The following is a 22956-nucleotide window of genomic DNA, read 5'->3' on the forward strand; positions in this document are numbered from 1 at the left end:
GGGACGAGTAACAGACTTTCACTCTGCTATGCAGCACTCGGGATTCGACCTGCCAAACTGCCAACCTTCTGATTGACAAGCTCAGCGTCCTAACACACTGAGCCACCTTGTCCCTTTCTCATATTTTAGGGTTGACTTAATCCGCGTCCATTGTTCAGGTATAGACTGCAGGCATTTTCATCTGTCCCAAACTCATTCCTCATTCCATTTCTCTTGTCCCTCCCTCTTCCAGAGAACAGCCCATCTTCACCACCAGAGCACATGTCTTCCAAATTGACCCCACCACCAAGAAGAACTGGGTTCCTGCAAGCAAACAAGCAGTTACTGTTTCCTACTTCTATGACGGCACAAGGAACAGCTATCGGATAATCAGTGTGGATGGAACCAAGGTAACCAGATAACCTCTGGCATGGCTTGTAGAACTGGGTTGTGGGCCACTCATCCATAATGGAACTCCCATGTACTAGTCTGCATTAACAGAGGGATAGAATCAAGATCACGTGGGGTGTTAATATCACCTTATAATGTCTTGGTAAGGCCACACATGGAATATCACATCCAGTTTTGGTTGCCACAATGTAAAAAAGGATGTTGAGACTCTGAAAAGAGTGCAGAGCAGAGCAACAAAGATGATTAGGGGACTGGAGGCTAAAACATAAGAAGAACAGTTGCAGGAATTGGCTATGTCTAGTTTAATGAAGAGAAATACTGGGGTGACATGATAGGAGTGTTCCAATATCTTAGTGGGGGCCACAAAGGGGAGGGGTCAACCTATTCTCCAAAGCATCTGAGGGCAGAACAGGAAGCAATGGATGGAAAGTGATCAAGGACAGAACCAACCCACAACTAAGGAGAAATTCCTGACGGAACAATTAATAGTGGAATAACTTGTCTCCAGAAGTTGTGGGTGCTCCAACACTGGAGGTTTTAAAGAAGAGATTGGACAGCCATTTGTGTGGAACAGTATAGGCCAGGGTCTCCTGCCTGAACCGGGGGTTGGACTTGAAGACCTCCAAGGTCTCTTACAACTCTTATTCTCTCATTCTGTTAGATTGATTAGTTGGAGTTGGAGATTTTAGGAGTCCCAGGAATGTAGACTTAACAGGGAAGTCAAGGCATCCCAAAATGAGACAGTGGCAAGCCATTTTGGTATTGCTGTGAAGAAAACTCCATCGATACACCCCTGTACTAACAAAAGAGTTGTTCATCTTGAAGTAAACTTTATAACATCCCATCTAAAGTTGGCACTTAGTCTGGAGGTTTTTCTGAGAGTGGATAAAGATAGATGTGTTTTGTGAGAATGATAGAAGTGGGCTAGATTATTTAAATTAGGCTATCATCATATTGTACATGAAAGGTTTTATAGTATTTATGTGAGTGGTGTTTTTTTTGGAATATTATAATTTATATGGCTGAAGGTCTTGTCTGAATGTGGGGGTGTACCAAATTAACAAATCAATAAACACATGTGATAAATTGATACAACTTTTAAAAATACCATGCGAACAATTTTGGGCAGTGGCCCTTGGTAAAGATCTCTGTATGTAGTTTGAAATCATAGTTTGCCCACTGCTGAATCCAGCAACACCAGGATTATGGGATTTAGGGAGAAATATATAAATGTGGAACAAGAAGAGTTCATTGGGTTATCTTTTTATAGTAGGATGCTCATGTTTTAGACAATAGTTATTTATCTTCTGGACAATTTTGTTTCCAACCTGGGGAGTAAATAGGTTGAGAATTGGTTTCCAGGTTACCTTTGGCTAACCAGATGATGCAACTGGTAGGCAATCTCTTAATGCAAAATAACTGTTCAGTGTACTTTGGCAGCCAGAATACACCTGTTAAAAGCAGTGGCATAGGAAGGGATTAAATAAGAATGTTTCTTTCTTGGGAATAGCATAGAATAGAATAGAATAGAATAGAATAGAATAGAATAGAATAGAATAGAATAGAATAGAATAGAATAGAATAGAATGGAATGGAATGGAATGGAATGGAATGGAATGGAATGGAATGGAGTGGAGTGGAGTGGAGTGGAGTGGAGTGGGATAGAATAGAATAGAATAGAATAGAATAGAATAGAATAGAATAGAATAGAATAGAATAGAATAGAATAGAATAGAATAGAATAGAATAGAATAGAGCTGGAAGGGACCTTGGAGGTCTTCTAGTCCAGCCCCCTGCTCAAGCAGGAGAACCTACACCGTCTCAGACAAGTGAATGTCTAGTCTCTTCTTAAAAATCTTTTAGAGAGCAGAGTTTTATCTTGTTGCTGTAGGCATGTGTTTACATTGGCTATTGGCTATAAGGAAAAACCTAATATAGTTATATCTAATTTTAATGGCTGCAGAGCAACTTCCTACATTTGTGGAGAAATGAATTCCAAGCTGGCTCAGGAATTCTGGGAGTTGAAGTCCACGAGTCGTAAAAGAGCCAAGGTTGCCTACCCCTGCCCTATACTGAATAAAGCAACTGAGGAAGAAGATAGAGGAAGACAATCAGAGCGTAGGGACTGGTTTGAAAATCCGCTTCCTGCATTTGATATATGATCCACAACAGCATACAGTAGTCCTTGACTTAACAACAGTTGGTTTAGTGACCATTCAAACTTACAACGGCCACTGAAAAAGAGACCGTTTTCCACACTTACGACCATTGCAGCATTCCCATGCTCATGTGATCAAAATTCAGACGCTGAATTATTATTATTATTATTATTATTATTATTATTATTATTATTATTATTATTATTATTATTATTATTATTATTATTATTATTATTATTATTATTATTATTATTATTATTATTATTATTATTATTTCTCTAGCAAGGCAAGGTGGATTTCCCCATGAGAAGCTTTGTGATGGGGTTGGCCTATTTGGGAAGTGCCCACTTGACCCTTACTATAAATTGGGGTGTTTCTAGCCCCAAGTAAAGACTTCTCTGTTTCCCCCAAACATATTAGGAAGCCATTGCAGAACCAATAAACGTGGCCTCTGTTGCCCGTTTTATTATATCTGCTATATTTGTTATCTCTACTTGTGGGGTTTCTTTAATCTCTCCCACACTGCTGCTTTTATTATTTATAATGTTTGGTGGTGTTGTGTCTATTTTTAATGAATGCATATACCCACCAGGAAGCTGTGGCTGTTAGGTGGTCTAGAAATCTGTTAAATAAATACATGAATGTCTGGTTTTTCACTGGGGCTGTAACACGCGGGAAAGGGTGGCTTAATCCTCCTTTCACCAGCTGTGGTCCAGAATGAAGCATTCCTGCCTTCGTCTTATTAGCTTCAGAGAAGAAGAAAAAAGCCGCAGGAGTAATTTGCATGTTGGCTTTAATAATCTCATCCCTAGGTAGTTGTTTAGAAGTAGGCAGCAGTAGAGCAAGAAGCAGGGCTGCGTTTGCAGATGTCAAAAATACTTCTGTACATCTTTCTCCTGGTAAGGATTTCAACAACAAGGAGTAGAAAAAAAAAGATTCACATAGGTTTGCATTAAAAAAAAAAGGCGATCAGGAAAATTACATTGGCTGTGAAAGTACCCGGTTGTGACAATTAAGAGAAAAGTACAGATCAGCTCATTACAATTAACCTAGATTGGAGTCCCCCTAGAATAACGGTGACCCAAAAGAATAAAGGTTGACTGAACGTCAGCAGTTCTCTTTTTCCCCCTCAAGAGGCATGCAAAGGTGAGACAACTGAAGCTTCTCCTTTTGTTGAAATAAGCAACTTGCAAAGCTGAAGAGTGTAGGGAGGACGCCTTGACTGCTTTTTGGTTTACTGTAGAACAGGTGGTGGTGCCATGGTTAGAATTGCAGTATTGCAAGCTAATTCTGCCCACTGCCAGGAGTTCAATCCTGACCAGCTCAAGGTTGACTCAGCCTTCCATCCTTCTGAGGTCAGTAAAATGAGGACCCAGATTGTTGGGGGCAAATATGCTGACTCTATAAACTGCTTAGAGAGGGCTGTAAAGCACTGTGAAGGGGTATATAAGTCTAAGGGCTATTGCCCTTTCCTTCCTTCCTTCCTTCCTTCCTTCCTTCCTTCCTTCCTTCCTTCCTTCCTTCCTTCCTTCCTTCCTTCCTTCCTTCCTTCCTTCCTTCCTTCCTTCCCATTGTGATGCAGTTCTTAGAATGCAGTATTGCAGGCTAATTCTGCCAACCACCAGGAGTTCAATCCTAACTGGCTCAAGGTTGACTCACCCTTCCATCCTTCTGAGGTTGGTAAAATGAGGACCCAGATTGTTGGGGATAATAGGCTGACTCTGTAAACCGCTTAGAGAGGGCTGTAAAGAGCTATGGAGTGGTATATACATCTATTACTATTGCTCTTTTAAAAAGTAGGCACAGTATACGTCTCTGTGCAAAGTCACATCCAACGGAGTGTGTTTGTACTCTCTTGTACAGTTCCAGTGGCTAGAGGGTGTTGAGTTGGCAGGCCTAGGATGTGCCAAGTGAGAATGTGTGAAGACCTTTGGCGGATCAGATTCATCACCTCCTAGACTGATTTTGTACTTGTGAGCTCTTACTCTCTTTTTCCCTCCTACATCTCACTTTGTGTACCAGCCACGGTATCTCATTTCTCCAGATGATGGAGGAAGCTGTGGAATATTCTTTTCTTCTGCAAGGACATTTATTGCTCACTGTTATAGTTCACTGGCGTTGTGCTGTGGGAAAAGTGACCTGATTTTCAATCCATAATGGACCTTGTTAGAAGCCAAAATTGTTTTACATCGTACAAGATGCTGAGACTCTAGATTGCAGAAAAGAGCAACCAAGATGATTAGGGGACTGGAGGCTAAATCACATGAAGAATGGTTGCAGGAACTGGGTACGTCTGGTTTAATGAAAAGCAGGACTCGAGGGGACATGATAGCAGTGTTATCTAAGGGGATGCTAGAAAGAAGAGAGGGTCAGTGTATTCTCCAAAGCACCTGAAGGCAGGACAAGAAGCAACGGATGGAAACTAATCAAGGAGAGAAGCAACCTAGAACTGAGGAGAAACTTCCTGACAGTGAGAGCAATCAACCAGTGAAATAGCTTGCCTCCAGAAGTTGTGGATGCTCCGATATTGAAGGTTTTCAAGAAGAGATTGGACAACTGGTTGTCTGAAATGGTATAAGGTCTCCTGCATGAGCAGGGGATTAGGACAGGAGCCCTCCAAGGTCCCTTCCAATTTTGTTACTCTGTCAATGCAAGTGTGTGAAGGAGAACTGTATATTTCATTCTTTTCCAAGGCAGATCGTAATGGGCCACCTACAGCTCTTCAGCTCGCCTAGCCTGATGCAGTTACAGATGGTCCTCGACTTATGGTTATTTGTTTAACGAGCATTCAGAGTTACACCGATGCCAGAAAAAGTGACTTATGGCCAGTCCCCACATTTAAGGGCTGCAGTCAAGTGATCAAAAATCAGGCACTTGGCAAACAGCAAGCACCTGACTTTTTACAAAGGTTGCAGTGTCCTGAGGCCATTTGCAAGCTTCTCGGGGGGGGGGGGTGTTTCCTACCAGCAAAGTCAATACGGGAAGTTGTGTTCAGTTAAAGACTGCATGATTTGCTTAACGATCATGGTGATTTGTTTAACAACTGCCACAAAGATGTTGTAAAACCACTCAATAACGGCCTCAGCTAGCAATGGAAGTTCTGGGGCCAATTGTGGTGATAGGTTTCCCTTCAAGTAGCCATGAACGTCTACTCCGGGGATCAGTGGCGACCGATCACCCGTCTAAGGTTGCCTTGGCTTTCAATGACTCCACTTCATTTATTTGTGTTACGAACAGATTCTTTGGGGATGCTGTGGAGGCTTCTGTTCTTTCCCTTCTACCAATTTACAACCTACAGAGCAAACAGAGTCTTGCTCTGTGTAGATGTTCTATCAAAAGATTTCTTTTTAAATTAAATTTTGCCTTATTTCTGTCGATTACCCTACTTGGCTGGAGCTCAATGTGGCTTCAGTCCTCCTCCTACGTTGTCCTGAATTTGTTCTCCTTGAAGGTATAGGAGCGACGTTTCGACGGAATCCCATCCGTCATCCTCAGGCTGGTGGCTTCAGCTTCCTTCTTCTGGGAGAAGCATGTGGTAGTGGCTGTTTGTTCCTCTTTTTTAAACTGCCAGAGGGGGTGTGTTCTGTGGGTGGAGGTGTGCTCTGATTGGGTGGGGGATTAGGTGTGTTCTGATTGGGTGGGAGTGTGTTTTGAATGGTGGGTGTATATATATGCACTGCTCAAAAAAATAAAGGGAACACTTAAACAACACAATGTACTGTATTTAATAGTAGGATGTCTTATCTTGTGTTCCCTTTATTTTTTTGAGCAATGCTGGACCACAACCTCCATCTCCCCCAGCCAGCATGATCGGTTGTCAAACTCACCGACGTAGATCTGTTCTCCATTAGTTGAATGGCATCAGACATAAAAGAAAACCTTATCATTATATTGGCGCATTAAAGCAGTTGTTCCAGGGTCTGGAAGATCATTCTTGGGAAAGATCCCTAGTGCAACTTCAAAAAAAAAAAAGTCTGTCAAATCCTCAAATAGTTTATCTCAGGTTTTATGTTTGGCAGTCAGCAAGCGCCACATGTTTTCATAATCGAAGAAGAGACGTGCTTAAAATGTGGATATAAATAGATAGTTACTGAGTGTTTGAGAACATGTCTAGTCCAATGGTGCTGGAGAGGACGGAGAATATATGTATTTTTAAAATTGATATATGTGTGTGCTGTGTCCTTGTCACAAACGTTGGTCGAATTCACCCATTGCACTAAGCCTCGATTTGCTTTAATGCTAGCACAGTTAGTCTTCGACAGTTCAGTTAGTGACCATTTGAAGGGACTTATGACCATTTTTCACACTTATGACCGTTTCAGCATCCCCATGGTCATGTGATTTACATTTGGATGCTGGACAACCGACTCACATTTATGACGGTTGCAGTGATCCCTGAAGTCATGTGAACCCCTTTTGTGACTTTCCGGGCAAGCAAAGTCCATGGGGAAGCCGGATTGACTCAACAACCGTGTTGCTAATTTAACACCTGCAGTGATTCACTCAACAAAGGTGGCAAGCAAAGTTGTAACATGGGGCAAAACTCCACTCAACACATTTCTCACTTAGCAACATCAATTCTGGGCTCCACTGTGGCCCTACGTCAAGGGTTACCTGTACATGGAAGAAGCTGCAGTTCAAAAAAAAAAGTGGGACTAAAAAAGTTCAACCAATCAATTCAAATATGCAGGGTAAGTGCATATCTCGCCTTGGCTCCACTCTTCAGTCAAACCCTGTTCTGCGCATGCGCACATGTACGCGCATGTGCACACATTTTTTGCGGCTCCCAGTTTTTCCTTTTGTGAGGGAACCGGTTCCGAGTGGCTCTTTCACTGTTTCAGGTTGCTGACCCCTGCCGCTTTATGACTTGTGGACTTCAACTCCCAGAATTCCTGAGCCAGCCATGCTGAGGGAAAAGGGAGAGTTTTCCAAGCTGAGCCATGCTGGCTCGGGAATTCTGGGAGTTGAAGTCCACGAGTCATAAAAGAGCCAAGGTTGCCTACCCACTAGGCCGCTTTATGACTTGTGGACCTCAACTCCCAGAATTCCTGAGCCAGCCATGCTGAGGGAAAAGGGAGAGGTTTCCAAGCTGAGCCTACCCATGTCAGCTAAACCAAAACCAGTCTGAAGAATTCACATGGATATTTAGTGCGTTGTCTGAACCCACCTCCTTTGTATGTTCTTTTTCCTACACCCACATGGGGGAAAGTCAGCATGACTTCTGGAAGCCAGGTCAACCTTATGACCAGGGACCGTTTTGGGGTATTGCTTTTAATCCATCCAGTTGCTTAATCATCCAGGACTAATCAAATTCTGGACAACAGCCTAAGCTTTGGGAATAGATGTGGCCTCATTCTCTCTTTTATAGTCTCTTGATTCTCCTCCAATCAGAATTTCCTTAATCGGAGCATGATCTCTCATTTGAGGACACGAATCACAGGCAAGCTATCCTGTGTCCTAGAATAAGCTGAATCAAATCATGGAAGATACAGCTGCCCACCCACCATCCAGAAATCAAGCAGAAATTTGATTTCTCTGTGATTTGGTCCACCTATTTTGTACGCCTGCCCTATCCAATGTGGCCTCCACGCAGATTCTCAGGTTGCCTTTGGTCATGGAGAAGTTATTTACACCCATTAAATCTGTTGTTGTTCCTTCCATTATCACCAATCCACAAAAGTCCTGCTTTTTTCCCCTTTGAGTTCAAACGCTGATTGCTTTTGACCACGATCTGTAGCTGTTTGCTTGTAATTACAAAGAATGGGTGTTGATTTTGCTTCCTCTGCTTTTTTCCTTTTTTTCCTACTTGCTAAATTTGGTTCCCCTGAATTTTTGAATTTCTTCCTTTTGCAACCCACAGGAAATCTTTTAAAAGCTCCTTCTGCTTCTTTGGGCAAACCACTTTGAAGTAACTTTAGGGGGGAAATTTTGAAAAAGCAGATGGTGGCGTTCCCCAAATCACCAGGCTGCCGTGCAAAGCATCCCTAAGCATCTCTTCTTGGTCCATGCTGCCTTTGTGTCTTTTGCTCTTCACAAAAAGAGGAGAGAATCGAGAACTCTAAAGGGTGAAACGGGGCTTATGTGAAACCATGATTTGAGAAGCTAAGTTTATGAGGATCTGGAAAACTTCTGAAACCATCTGATGTAATTTTATGGACTTGTGTATTCCTATGATAGGTACTTTAGATTACAGGGGTGGATTATATGAACAACAGGGCGCTTGGATGGCATCAGTGTTCCCATTTGAGGAGGGGGTCAAAATAAAGTATAAAATTTGAATGCACCACTTCCAATCCTTAACTGTCTTTTTCATCAGACAGTAAAAGAGAATCCAGCTGGCCTTTGTGGTCTTCCCTCCGAAGGAAGGAAGGAAGGAAGGAAGGAAGGAAGGAAGGAAGGAAGGAAGGGAGGGAGGGAGGGAGGAAGGGAGGGAGGGAGGGAGGGAGGGAAGAAGCAGAGGAAAGAGGAAAGGGAGGAAGGAAAGAGGGATGGCCTGCCTTTGTTTTATTTGAGTAAAACATAGATTCTAATGCATTAAATTTGGGCTGGAAAGTTTTTGTTTGGTTTTGTGCTATATATATATATATATATATATATATATATATATATATATATATATATATATATATATATATATGTATGTATATGCTATATATATAACTATATTGTCATTGTTCTTTGAAATCTATGCAACTGAACAAGGGCCCTTTTTGTTTTAATGCAAGTTTAATAAAGATTCAATGGGAAGAGAGTAAATAATGTTTTTCCAGTGGGCGAGGGGATACCTTATTTTATGCCCCATTTTTTTTTTGTATTGACATTGCCTTGGCACAGACACATTTGCAAACTTGGAAACTTTGCATCATTTGGAAGAAAGTGGCAGAATTAGCAGGAAGGAGGTGTGGTGGAGCAAATGGTTGGCTTCTCTCTTCTCCAGTAGCTTTGCACTGATCCACAGACAGCAATTTCCAGAACTCAAATCTAGAGATTTATTGCAGAATTCAGGCCTTCTTCAGCAAAACCACCCCACCGTACAACTCTTGAGTTGCCTTCAAAGAGGGCCTTGCCTTGCCCTGCATCAAAATGACAGCATTTTGTTCTCCTTGGTGACTTACTCAGATTGCACCTACCAGAATGTTTGTTCCTGAAGAGTTATCAGTGATGATAGACAAAATGTGGAAGGAACACCGGCCAGGTTGCCTTATGAGATTTTTATTGAACGATGCTAATTTTGTGCTGCAGCCCCCGAGTGTTAGCTTTACAAGGTCAAGCTCTTCAGTTCATGCAGCTTGATGTGATCCAATCTATTTCTGTTTATGTTGGGTATTTCTCAGTGGTCTGTCCAGCTGATTTTTTTTATTATTATTATTTTATTTTAGCGTTGCTGAATCAGTCACACGTAGTAAAACACAATATAAAATAAATGAAGAATCCTGCAGTGCTCTTAAATTTTGAATGCTGCTGCAGTATTGAATTTCGTAGGTGTTAAGTGAGCAACAACATTACTGTTTAAAATTAACAGTTTTCCTTCTGCCCCAAGAGTGTTCACAATGGCAAGCAAGTAAGACAACTTTTTATGAACATGCTTAAAAAAAATCATCAGTAATGATGAAGTGAACATTTTGTTGTGGAGTTGCTTAGATTGAGTGGCAATTTCGTGAAGAACATTTGAGGATAAGATTTTCATCAATTTGTATGAAAACAAAGCAAGGTCCGACTTCCAAAAAGATATTTAATTTCCAAATCAATCTATTTGTTTCCTTTGTTAAGAAAATTTATTAGAGTTCTTTTCCAACTGCGGTTTCCTTCAAAGAGAAGTCAGAAGTTGGCAATTGGATTCTACCACACAGAAGCATAGTTTCCAGATAACTATATTCAATCCTGATTCGCACATTGTTCTAAGTCAGAGCTTCTCAACCCCAACGACTTGGACTTCAACTCCCAAAATTTCCAGTCATCATGCTGACTTTGGAATTCTGGGAGCTGGCGTGCACACATTTTATACATTGCTGAGGTTGAGAAATAATGCTCTAAGTTGCGGACCAATTTGTTCATCATCTGCTTTTTGTAGCTTAATGCAATATGTGAACTTGACCAATGTGGTTGGTAAATCACAGTTGGTGACTTAATTTGTTATGCAAACCAGTCAGTTGGGGTCTAATGTATTTAATAAACTGTGGTTAAGCAAACTATTTCTCGTACTAATCAAATGCCCTTGTCATGTCGTTTTTCACAAGACCTAAAATATTTATACTATAAAACAGAGCAGGAGCTAGGCTTTCTATCTCATTTGATTCTCATTTTTCTCATGGCCAATAAATTTGTTAACACATAGATAAAACAGAAAGCCATTCCAAGAATGCCTCTTAAGTTCTGCTTAAGCCTCAGAAGGGACTTTAGGAAATAACCATGACAGCTGGCTGCAATGCAGAAGGGTGCCCCCACCAAAAGAAGTCAAAACAATGACACCAGTAAAACCTCACCAGTTCCTCTTCTGGGAAATGGGTATATTTTGACTGAAGCCTTACATTTTCTCAGCCCAAACTACGGGAACTCAATTAAGCAACAAACATATATTCTAACCAAGCAGGTGCTGAAATATGGCCAAACAGATGCATCCTGGTTGGTTTGGTGCCAGGCCACTGCCAACATTTATCTCAAAGAATGAATGTCATTTGTAAATTCCACCTTTCTTTGCCCTCACGCAGCTTCACAGAAGAATGCCAGGGAAAACAAATGCGAGCTTCTGTATATTAGTTAGATTTCAAAGGTCAAGACTTTCTCCTTTCTGGTAGATTCTGTGATTGCTTACGTAGACTATTCTTTGGGGTGGAACACAGTACGGGCATCTATAGTTATGGCTTGGCTAGGTGAGCAAGATTGACTTGATCTCCAGGCTCAATGGCTGGACATTTCATTGGAATCAATCCAAGTGCCATGGAGGAAAAGAACATCTCCAACTTCTCCAGACCCGATTCTTCAAGTCAGATATTAAGCATGTTGGCGTGGGTGGGAAGCTGGCTTGATTTTTCAGTCACTATATTTAGTTACAGTCTTAAGATGGCATTTTAGAAAGAAGCAGATGTTGTTTGTTAGCCATCTGCTAGCTTGACTTCCTTCCCCCATTTTCTCCAGATAAATACAGGGTTGATCAGGAAAGTTGAACACCTTGACCACGAATGTGGGTTGCTTAGCTGTGGTGGCACAGTGGTTAGAATACAGTATTGCAGTCTAACTCACTGCCCACAGCCAGGTGTTCGATCCTGACCGGCTCAAGATTGACTCAGCCTTTCATCCTTCTGAGGTCAGTAAAACAAGGACCCAGATTGTTGGGGGCAATAGGCTGACTCTATAAACCGCTTAGAGAGGGCTGTAAAGCACTGTGAAGCAGTATATAAATCTAAGTGCTATTGGTACTGCTATTAGTGCTGCCTCTTAGTAATATTGGAAAAATATTACTAAGTAATATTTCATCTTGCATGCAGTAGTCAATATAACCCCAACATAGAATTCCTTGTTTCCAAATTCCTAATGTTGCCTCCTTAAAAAGAATCTGGTTCTCTAAACTTGTTCCCGATCAAATTAACATTCAATTCAAATTTTATTTGTACAAGTACTTTTGGAGCTTGTATTGTATTTCTTTCCAAAACTTTATTTTTTTGCCATGACTTGTAGTAAAATGTTCCATCTTTCTGATGGTGCTTTCAGCATTTCTTGTTATATGCTTTGTCTACTGTAACAATCGTAGATGGAGTTACATGCTACCTGTAAAACATTTTGTACCAAGTTTTCCTTAAATTGCTTGGAGTAATTTTTTCCCCCGTAGTCCTTCACATTGATCCACTGAAATTACCTCTCTCTAATTTTGTATCTTCTTTCTCTTTGAATTTTTAATTCATTCCTTCTTCATGTCATATTTCAGTAGATCATCTTTGAATTCGTTGGTCTTGTGTTACATCTTACGCTGTAAATACAAGACTTCTACTAAACAGAGCCTGCAGCATAATTAGTGTTGTTTCTTTTTTTTATGTTTTAGCAGAGTTGTGGAAATTGGTATTTGTCTTTCATTTTCAAATCGCTGCAGATTCTACTTGCATATTCATTTCCAGTGTAACTTCTATAATGCTCCCAGCAATCTTCTCATTGCTGATTCTTCACTAATAATAATTGCTATTTGTAAAATGGTTTTGAGTGGTTGCATAGATGACATACCAACCTGAAAAGAAGGGTGATGTTTTATATGTATTACTGGTCATAATACTAAAAATAGGTCCTTACCAAAGGTCATTTCATGAGAGAATAGCTGGAGGTGAAATTTGAATGGGGACAACTTATATTTTCCAGTGGCTCTTTCCCAGGATTTGGCACTCTCTGCCAAGGGATGCCTAGCTAATTTCATTTCTGCTTGTACTACTTTTGTCAGTCACAAAGGTTCAGGAGAGATGTTGGCCTTTCATGCACCTTTCTGGCTGATCTAGCTTTTTTAACTGATACTTTAACTGCTTCCTCAAATGATAACGTTATCCTCTGTGAAATTATATATTCTTTTATTTCAGATGACAAGGGGCCTTCTTAAGCACCCAAAGTAGGAAGGCATGATCTACACTGATAAATGATTTCCATCTATGCATCTCGGGAGGTTACACGAGGCTGGCTCCTAGCAGTTATCAATGCCTCACTGAGTGAGGGGTACTTCCCTGCCGCCTTGAAAGAGGCGGTGGTAAGGCCCCTCCTCAAGAAACCGGCATTGGACCCAGCTGTTTTAAACAACTTCTGTCCTGTCTCCAACCTTCGCTTCCTGGTGAAGGTCGTTGAGAGCGTGGTGGCATGACAGCTCCCTTTGAACCTGGAGGAAGCTGAATATCTAGATCCGTACCAATCGGGTTTCAGACCCGGGCATAGCACGGAGACGGCATTGGTCGCGCTGGTGAATGATCTCTGGCGGGCCCGAGATAGAGGTTATTCTTCTGTCCTGGTCCTATTAGATCTATCAGCGGCTTTTGATACCATCGACCATGGTATCTTACTGCGTCGTCTTGAGGGGCTGGGAGTGGGAGGCACCGTTCTACGTTGGTTCTCCTCCTACCTCTCGGACCGTTCGCAGACGGTGTTGGCAGGAGGGCAGAGGTCAAGCCCTAGGCCTCTTAATTGTGGAGTGCCTCAGGGTTCGGTGCTCTCGCCCCTCCTGTTCAACATCTATATGAAGCCGCTGGGAGAGATCATCCGTAGCTTCGGGGTGAAATATCATCAATATGCTGATGATACCCAGCTATTCATCTCCACCCCGAACCAACCCAGTGATGCCCTCGATGTGATGTCCCGTTGTCTGGAAGCGGTACAGATTTGGATGGGAGAAAACAGGCTTCGACTCAACCCGGCCAAGACTGAGTGGCTGTACATACCGTCATCTCGTTTAGTCCAAGAGGTTCCATCTCTGACTATAGGAGGAGAGATGTTACCTCCCATTGATAAAGCACGCAATCTGGGCGTCCTCCTAGATTCACGACTCAGTTTTGAAGATCACATCGGAACCGTGGCTAGGGGGGCATTTGCCCAGATTCGTCTTATATACCAATTACGCCCCTTTTTGGACCGAGATGCCCTACGTACAGTCACCCACGCACTCGTTACCTCCCGTATTGATTACTGTAATGCTCTCTACATGGGGCTGCCCTTAAAGACCACCCGGAGGCTTCAGCTGGTGCAGAATGCAGCTGCGCGGGTTGTGATGGGAGCTTCCCGATACTCCCATATTACACCCCTCCTGCGGGAGCTGCATTGGCTACCAGTTGCCCTCCGGGTGAGATTTAAGGTGCTGGTACTTACCTTTAAAGCCCTACATGGCTTAGGTCCGGGATACTTGCAGGACCATCTGCTGCCGGGAACAAATTCCCATCGTCCAGTACGCTCACACAGAGAAGGCCTCCTCAGGGTACCGTCAGCTAGGCAATGTCGGCTGGCGACCCCCAGGGGGAGGGCCTTCTCTGTGGGAGCACCAACCCTATGGAATCAGCTTCCCCCTGAGCTTCGGATAGCCCAAAACCTCCAATCCTTTCGCCGCGGCCTCAAAACACACCTGTTCCACCAAGCTGACCTAGACTGACAGGCATCTTAATTAATTTATATTTAGTATTTTTAATTCATTTTTAAATTCTCTAATTTTTTATTGCACTGATGTTCTCAATTTCATTTATCTTGATTTATGCACTTATTATATGTTTTATTGTGAGCCGCCCTGAGTCCTTCAGGAGATAGGGCGGGATATAAATCCCATCAATAAATAAATAAATAAATAAATAAATTTAAAAACTCTCCTAGGGATTAGGGAATCCGAAACCACATCATATTCATTGTGATAATGGACTTTTGGACTGAACTCCCATTTGTAAGAAGATAACCAGATATCACAAGCAGAACAAATCTTGCTAAATCTTTCCTTGACAATTGGAACTCCACTGTGCCAGGAACTTCCAGCGCAATAACTGGCAATACATCTGGGAAATGGGAGATGGATATGAAAATCCAATAAAGCCTAACCTGAACGCTTCTGTCATTTATCAACTGTATTAAGCCCCAGAATAGGTGGGATGGGAAGAGTTCTGCTTTGCTGAGCATAGCGTGGGTTTCTTGGAAATGCCTCTTTGCCGTTCACTCTGAAAAAGATCTATTGGTATCTTCCTTTTGGCAATGAATAAAAATATGCCATTCCTTCATATGCTCATACGGGTAATATATTGGCCAATCTGGAGTTTCACATAACTGTCAGCACCCATGGGTGGTATTTCTGCCTTCTAAATGCTAGGCATTATTTGGCAACATGGAGAATATTTTCTAGATATTAAATAAGAAAAATAACAATAGCGCTTAGGCTTATATACCGCTTCACAGTGCTTTACAGCCTTCTCTAAGTGGTTTACAGAGTCAGCCTATTGCCCCCAACAATCTGGGTCTTCATTTTACCCACCTCAGAAGGAGGGAAAACTGAGTCAGCCTTGAGCCAGTCAGGATCGAACTGCTGGCATTGGACAGAGTTAACCTGCAATACTGCATTCTAACCACTGGGAAGGACGGAGGGAAGGAAAGTAGCAGTAGCATTTAGACTTACGTACCACTTCACAGTGCTTTACAGCTCTAAGTGGTTTACAAAGTCCTTCCTTCCTTCCTTCCTTCCTTCCTTCCTTCCTTCCTTCCTTCCTTCCTTCCTTCCTTCCTTCCTTCCTTCCTTCCTTCCTCCCTTCCTTCCTTCACAAGCAATAGCACTTAGATGTATATACTACTTCACAGTGCTTTACAGCCCTCTCTCAGTGGTTTACAGAGTCAGTATATAGCCCCCAACAATCTGGGTCCTCATTTTACTGACCTCGGAAGGATGGAAGGCTGAGTCAACCTTGAGCCAGTGAGTATCAAACTGCAGGCAGTGGGCAGAATTAGCCTGCATACTGCATCCTAACCACTGCACCAACACGGCTCTTAAGCTCATTGTTTGGAAGTACGGTGAACCCAAAGGGGCTTTTTCCAAAAGGCAGCTGGACTGTCTTGGTTATTTCCGTTGAAAATGTTTCGCTTCTCATCCAAGAAGATTCTTCAGTTCTTAAGAACTGAAGACGTTTCTTGGATGAGAGGTGAAATGTTTTCAGAGAAAAAAACCCCCCAAAAAAGTTCAGTTGACTTTTAGAAAAAGCCCCTTTGAGACAAACATGACCTGGATGATTGAGAATCTCCACAGACATGTATTCTGGACATTTTCTGTGAAATGTCTCTGCATTAAGTGGGCCAGATATTTTTATACCTTGCATACGGGTTTGTCTTCTAGGTTCTGGAACATGCTGGCTGGGGAATTCTGGGAGTTGAAGTCCACACATCTTAAAATTGCTAAGTTTGAGAAACACTGCTCTAGAGTAACCTTTTCTATCACTGGCCCTCTCCATAAAGGTAAAGGTAAAGGTTCCCCCGCACATGCGTGCTAGTCGTTTCCGACTCTAGGGGCCAGTGCTCATCTCCGTTTCAAAGCCGAAGAGCCAGCGCTTGTCCGAGGACGTCTCCGTGGTCATGTGGCCGGCATGACTGGACGCCAAAGGTGCACAAAACGCTGTTACCTTCCCACCGTAGTGGTCCCTATTTTTCTACTTGCATTTTTACGTGCTTTCGAACTGCTAGGTTGGCAGAAGCTGGGACGAGTAACAGGAGCTCACTCTGTTATGTGGCACTCGGGATTCGACCCACCAAACTGCCGACCTTCAGATCGACAAGCTCAGCGTCCCAACCCACTGAGCCACCGCATCCCTCTCCATAGGTGAAGAGAGTTCCTAGAATTCTGGACAATCTAAAATCTTGGTTTTTCTCTCTCTCTCTCTGTCTCACGCTCACGCACTGGTTCAGCAGATTCAGATGGAACAGACCAAATCTGGATCCATACATCTAATGTAATCCAAAAATTACATAGATTTGATGGACATCCCACACTTTTCTTTCCTTCGTTTTGGATCATCTAATTTAAATTTCGCTGTAAAATGGTTTCTGGGTTTTAGTCTCCATTTCAAATTATTTGAGTCTCCTTTGATAAAGACTGAAAAGGAGCAGAAGGGGACAATAAAAACCTAATTTCTACAAAAAACAGAAAATGCCATCTTGTTAAGAATGCTACAAGGCTTTATTTAAAAAAAAAAAAACAACACGCGCACCAAAGAAGCATCCAAACTCCCGCAAAGCAATTGCCTTTGTTTTCAGCAAAACTGAAAAACATCCAGTACTGTAGTCATTTGAAACGCATCAGAAGACGTACAGAAATTATTATAGCAGCTGGGGCGTGTAATATATACTTAATTTTGATGTCTTCCTGGAATGTTGATTCCGATTCAGGCTTTGCACATCTGTTGGTAACCAGGGAAGTGTATTAAAGAGAATTATGAGCCATTTCCTGGCAGGTTTGTAGAATGCCGTGGAGCAGTTAATCCTTCTCTGAATGAACGTGGTAAAGAGGACGGATGTATATAGTTGGGAGCCAGTTAATTGAGAATTAGTTGAAGTAGAAGGGAGTCAGCTCAAGCTAGCTCAGGGGTCTTCAAACTTGGCAACTTTAAGACTTGTGGACTTCAACTCCCAGAATTCCTCCTGCTCCTGCTGAGTTTACATACTAGCCCCTTAAAGCATCCCCAGGGTCACGTGATCAAAATTTGGACGCTTGGCGATGGGCTCATATTTATGAGGGTTGCGGTGTTCCCAAGTTCACGGGTTTGACCTTTTGTGACCTTCTGACAAGCAAAGTCTGACAACAACGGTCTTACTAATTTAACCGCTGCCGTGATTCACTTAGCAAACGCCGCAAGAGGAGTCGCGAACCGGGGCTAAGCTGACTCAACAAATTTCTCAGTTAGCAACATCAATTTTGAGCTCAGTTATTTCAGGGTTGTGTTTTCTGTTTGGTCATACCTGGTCATACCACCTGTGCAGCCTTTCCCATCTCTGTTGCAATAGGGGTGCAAAAGATTCCCGTCCGATTTGCTGGAGAGCAGCTGCTGGAGGGTTGGCAGTGTAGTCCTGTCCACGGAACACATTGAATCACATGAACTAACCGTCTATTTTTAGTTAGCTGTCAAGGTGTCTTTGCAAGAGAGTATTGTTTTGTTTGTTTTTCCCCACCCTCCTTTCTTACCTTCTTCTCTTGAGGGACAGTCAGCTTTACCACTTGTGTTGGCACTAATAATACTACTCAGTTCATCCATCTCAACCCCTGGCTAACTAAATGAGGATACTTTTTTTATTTGGTATAATGCCAAAAAAAGACTAATAAACAAAGCTTATAGTCGACTTTGCATGTAACAACAGCAGCAAGAATTATATTTGCGCAACACTGGAAAAATGATGGAATATACTAAGTTGATGTTGAATTTAATTACGGCAGCAAGACTTTTGATAGGATAGTATTGGAAAGAGGAACTGCCGACCATAGAAGAGTGGATTTTAAAGGTTTCCGATTTGGTCGAAATGGTGAAGATTTCGGCCTATTTGAAAGATTACTCGCAGGAACGCTATATTATGGAAGGGAGAAAATGAGAAAATAAGTATAGGGTTAAGAAGTTTTATATTTGAATAAGTCTTCTTTCTTCTTTCTTTATTTTTTTTTCTATATTGGTTTTTTTTATATATATATATATTTATGTATATTTAATATTACTAAGGTTTGTTTTATCCTATATAAGCTAGAGAGTGATAGATTTTAGAGTTTATGGTTGTTAGTATATGGTTGTTTATGATTGTTTTTTTTATATATACCTTGTACTTAGCTCTGGGAAGTCGGGGGGGGAGGGGGGAGGGGGGAGAGGAAGGGGGGGAGGGAGAAGGGGGGGGAGGGGGGATTTTTTAAGGGAAAAATTGTATGTTAAAACTTTTTAATAAAAAAAAAGAAAAAAAGAAAAATGAAGGAATACCATCAGATGAAGAAATAATGTAAAAAAAAATACTCGAATGTGCAGAGATGGACAGATTGACTATGAGACTGAAAGAAAAAGAAGAAACGGACTATTATCAAACGTGGGATTTATTTTACCATTGGTTGGAGGAAAGAAGAAAGAATTAGGAATTAAATATGTATTAGCATGTAAACCCAGACAGCATGTTGGTTGAAGAATTATTATTGTCAGTGCTTTTTTTGCAAAAGAAAAAGGTGCCGGAACTCACACATGTCATACAACCTGCCTTGCCTACCCTACAAGGTCCCATCCAAAAAAGGTGCCGGAACTCCGTTCTGAGCGTTCTATGAGAAAAAAAGCCCTGATTATTGTAAATAATATTGTAAAAGAATTTTAAAAAACCCTTATAAATGAGGATACTGAAGTCCTGTCTCATTGTCTGTTGCTGGGGAGATTTGGATGGGGGCAAAAGAGATTCCAGCTGAACAGCAGCAAGACTGAGGGGCTGTGAATTTGTGGTCCAGCTCGATGCCAAGAATATTTGTCTTTGTAATTCAGGATTGGATAATCGCGCTGCCCCAATCAAGAGTTGTCTTCAAAATTTATCTGAATACTTAACGCTTTGCAATCAGTTCTTTGGGGAATTACTGCTCCTGTGACAAGATGCAGGTCTGACGTTCTCGTTCCAATAACATGTTCTCTGTATGTTGTGTCTGTATTCCCTTTTCTCAGGTGATTATAAATAGCACCATCACACCTAACATGACTTTCACAAAAACATCCCAGAAGTTTGGCCAGTGGGCTGATAGCAGAGCCAACACTGTCTTTGGCCTGGGTTTTTCTTCTGAGCAGCAGCTGACAAAGGTAGGTAAATTAGAGTTTCCTTTTTTTTTTAATACGTTTGGGGGCGGTGGTTATTGTTGGGGTGTTTTTCCCCCCTCCTTTTTGGGAAGCTCTGCAGTAATCTCACCAAATTAAAAGAACAGACATATGGATCTAGTGGGAGTCTTACTGATCAATTTGAAGTTCTTCCGTTATTATTTTTTTCTTAATTAACAAGCAGCTTCTCCCTGAGAAGGTGATTAATTTCCTATAATTAGCTGGTGGGAAGTGGCTTGTGGGTGGTGCTAATGATCATTTTTCTATTTTAATTATTTGGGGGAAGCGTAATACTCTTATCGCTGCTTTGGGATAATCCCCCCCTTCAAATCGCTGTATGTGGGGCTCTTTATTTCTCTAGCCCATCCCAGGATGGATTCATTGGGGTAGACTTGATTATTTTAATTCTTCTCCCTTCAGTGACTACCAATAGAAAACTACCAAGTAGTCTTACTCCTCAAGCCAAGGAGATATTACTTGATTCATTCTTTTAGTTAGATCGCTAGTCCATCTTTCTTCCAGGAACTCTCATACTTCCTCTGGTGAGTGAGGTTTATCTCCTGAAAGCTAACACAATGGACTGAGACGTTGTTCTTTGGCCAACATGCTTTTTTTTCCCCCTGTATGTTTTGCATAATTGGCTGGGCTCAGACACCACACAAAGCTGAGTATCTCAAAACTCCAACCAGACCAGCAACAACAACAAAAATCTCATGGCTTAGCTTCACCCATCACAGGTTAAAGATGATGTGTTGAAACCAATAAGGACTGACATTGACCATCATCTGCAGGGCTGGCATAATACAACAAGTGGCAGGTAAATTGGCAAGAGAAGAGAAGAGACCAACTTTCCCTCTGTTGTTTAAGCAGGAGGGGACAAGGACGTAGCCCAGAAAGTAAAGTGCATTGGTTATTGTGTGGCTATAGCCTTTTTGAGTGTTTTTCAAAAGATGTCAAAGAAAGATTACTCTAACAGAGCCAAGTAATTGAGCAACAGCAGTTTGGTAATGAAGCCCTATGCCAATGATGGCGAACCTTTTAGAGACCGAGTGCCCAAACTGCAACCCAAAACCCACTTATGTATCGTCGGGTGCCGGGTGTATGTGGCCAATTGGATGGGTATGGTCCATTGGGTGGGTGTGGCTGAGGTGGTAACGGCAGACTGGGTGGGACTAAAAAATTCAATCAATTAATTCCAACTTTCCAAGATCTTTTTTTTCTCGCGAGAAGTTGAAAATGATTGATTGATTGAACTTTTTTTTTGCCCACAGCAGTAGAGGCCTAAAGCAAAAAGGTTTTATAATAGCCAGCTGAAGGCCTGGGACTGGGGCGATGGTGCGTGTGCCCATAGAGAGGGCTCTGTGTGCCACCTCTGGCACGCGTCCCATAGGTTCACCACCATGGACTTAGGGTTATCTATGTTTCCTGGTAAAATACATGGGAAAATCCCATTGGAGGAAAATTCCACTTAGGGTTAGGGTTAGGTCACCATGAACTCATAGAGCAAAATGGACATTGCCAACAAACCCGGAGTGCTTGGGTATGGTTAGGAGGACACTGACTTTACTAAGCTGTCTTATCTATGTTTCCTGGTAAAATCCCATTGGAGAAAAATTCCACTTAGGGTTAGGTCGCCATGAACCCATAGAGCAAAATGGACATCACCAACAAATTCGGAGTGCTTGGGTATGGTTAGGAGGACACTGACTTTACTAGGTTGTCTTATCTATGTTTCCTGGTAAAATACATGGGAAAATCCCATTGGAGGAAAATTCCACTTAGGGTTAGGGTTAGGTCACCATGAACACATAGTAGAGCAAAATGGACATCGCCATTTTTTTTGCACAGGGTGGCTGAGGCCTAAAGCAAAAAGGTTTTATAAAAACCTAGCTGAAGGCCTAGGACTGGGGCAATGGCAACAGAGAGGGCTCGCCACCACGGCCCTATGCTTTCCTTTTCTGCCTTGAGACAAAACTCAAAGTGCTTGTCCCTGCTCTAAAAGAGGCACTTATCTTGACACACAGTAAACAGGTCCTGTAAAAAAATGCAAAGCAATCAGCCATTAACAGCCTGAGATTGTATGGGCTCCCTCAATGAAATGCCCTTGAGCGTTCTAAGAATTCTCTGTTAATCATGCCATTCTCAACCTTGAAAGCTTGAAAGGCTATGAGATATTGGAGCAGAGGCCACACTGCCAGCCAATTCAGCTGCAACCTCCCCTATTTGATGGGGAGGGGAGGTCTGGTTATTGCACAGGCCAAAACTTTACGGAGTTTGCAGCCTTCCCGTGTGTGAATCAGCCCCTGCGTGCCTCAGATTTCCTTCTTTTCCTTTTTTTTCTAATTAGGAACAGGGGAGTCACTTTGTGGCTGAATGTATAATGCCTTCCCCCCCCCCCCCCCGGCAATGTTTTTCCATCTTTAGCTGTGATGGGAAGAACTGGTGACTGTGTCCTTAAACTATAGTTGACTTTGTTCACATTTGCACTTATTTTTTTTGATTTAATTGAACATGAAATCCATGACCATATAGTCCACAGGTCTGCAACCCGCGGCTCCGGAGTCGCATGCAGCTCTTTCAGCTGTCTCCTGCGGCTCCCAGTCCTCTGCCATGTGCAGTTCAAAAAAAAAAAAAGTGGGACTAAAAAAGTTCAACCAATCAATTCAAATATGCAGGGTAAGTGCATATCTCGCCTTGGCTCCACTCTTCAGTCAAACCCTGTTCTGCGCATGCGCGCATGTACGTGCATGTGCACACATTTTTTGCGGCTCCCAGTTTTTCCTTTTGTGAGGGAACCGGTTCCGAGTGGCTCTTTCACTGTTTCAGGTTGCTGACCCCTGATATAGTCAGTGGTCACCTATTTAATTATTTCCCTCTTCCAAAAAGAAAAGCACGGCAGTTGGTTAATAGTTTTCAGAAGACCCTGTGTTGTGCCATTCCAAACAGTCCAACATCTCAGGAGCAATTTTGAGTGCAAAAATGTTGACCAGGAGAATCCGTGTTTTACTTTGGGGCTGTGTCTGCTTTACTCCTACTGAAATGGGAGGGGGAAAATCTATGGAATCTCTAATGGAGAATTGTGGAGTCCTTGATGCTCTCTGAGCACGGTTGTTTTCTCG

The 22956-nt window shown here is 42.2% G+C and overlaps 1 protein-coding gene across 1 annotated transcript in view; it reads left to right on the forward strand.

The window, feature by feature from the left end:
- The window catches only part of HOMER2 (homer scaffold protein 2), a 63070-nt gene that overhangs the window by 24549 nt on the left and 15565 nt on the right, over nt 1–22956 (forward strand). The window contains exons 2-3 of the mRNA XM_081337328.1: nt 233–389; nt 19691–19822. Coding sequence (XP_081193454.1) covers nt 233–389; nt 19691–19822 — 289 coding nt within the window. The remainder of the gene's footprint in view (nt 1–232; nt 390–19690; nt 19823–22956) is intronic.

Source organism: Vipera berus, assembly GCF_964194415.1.
Source record: "Vipera berus genome assembly, chromosome: 12".
NCBI lineage: Eukaryota > Metazoa > Chordata > Lepidosauria > Squamata > Viperidae > Vipera > Vipera berus.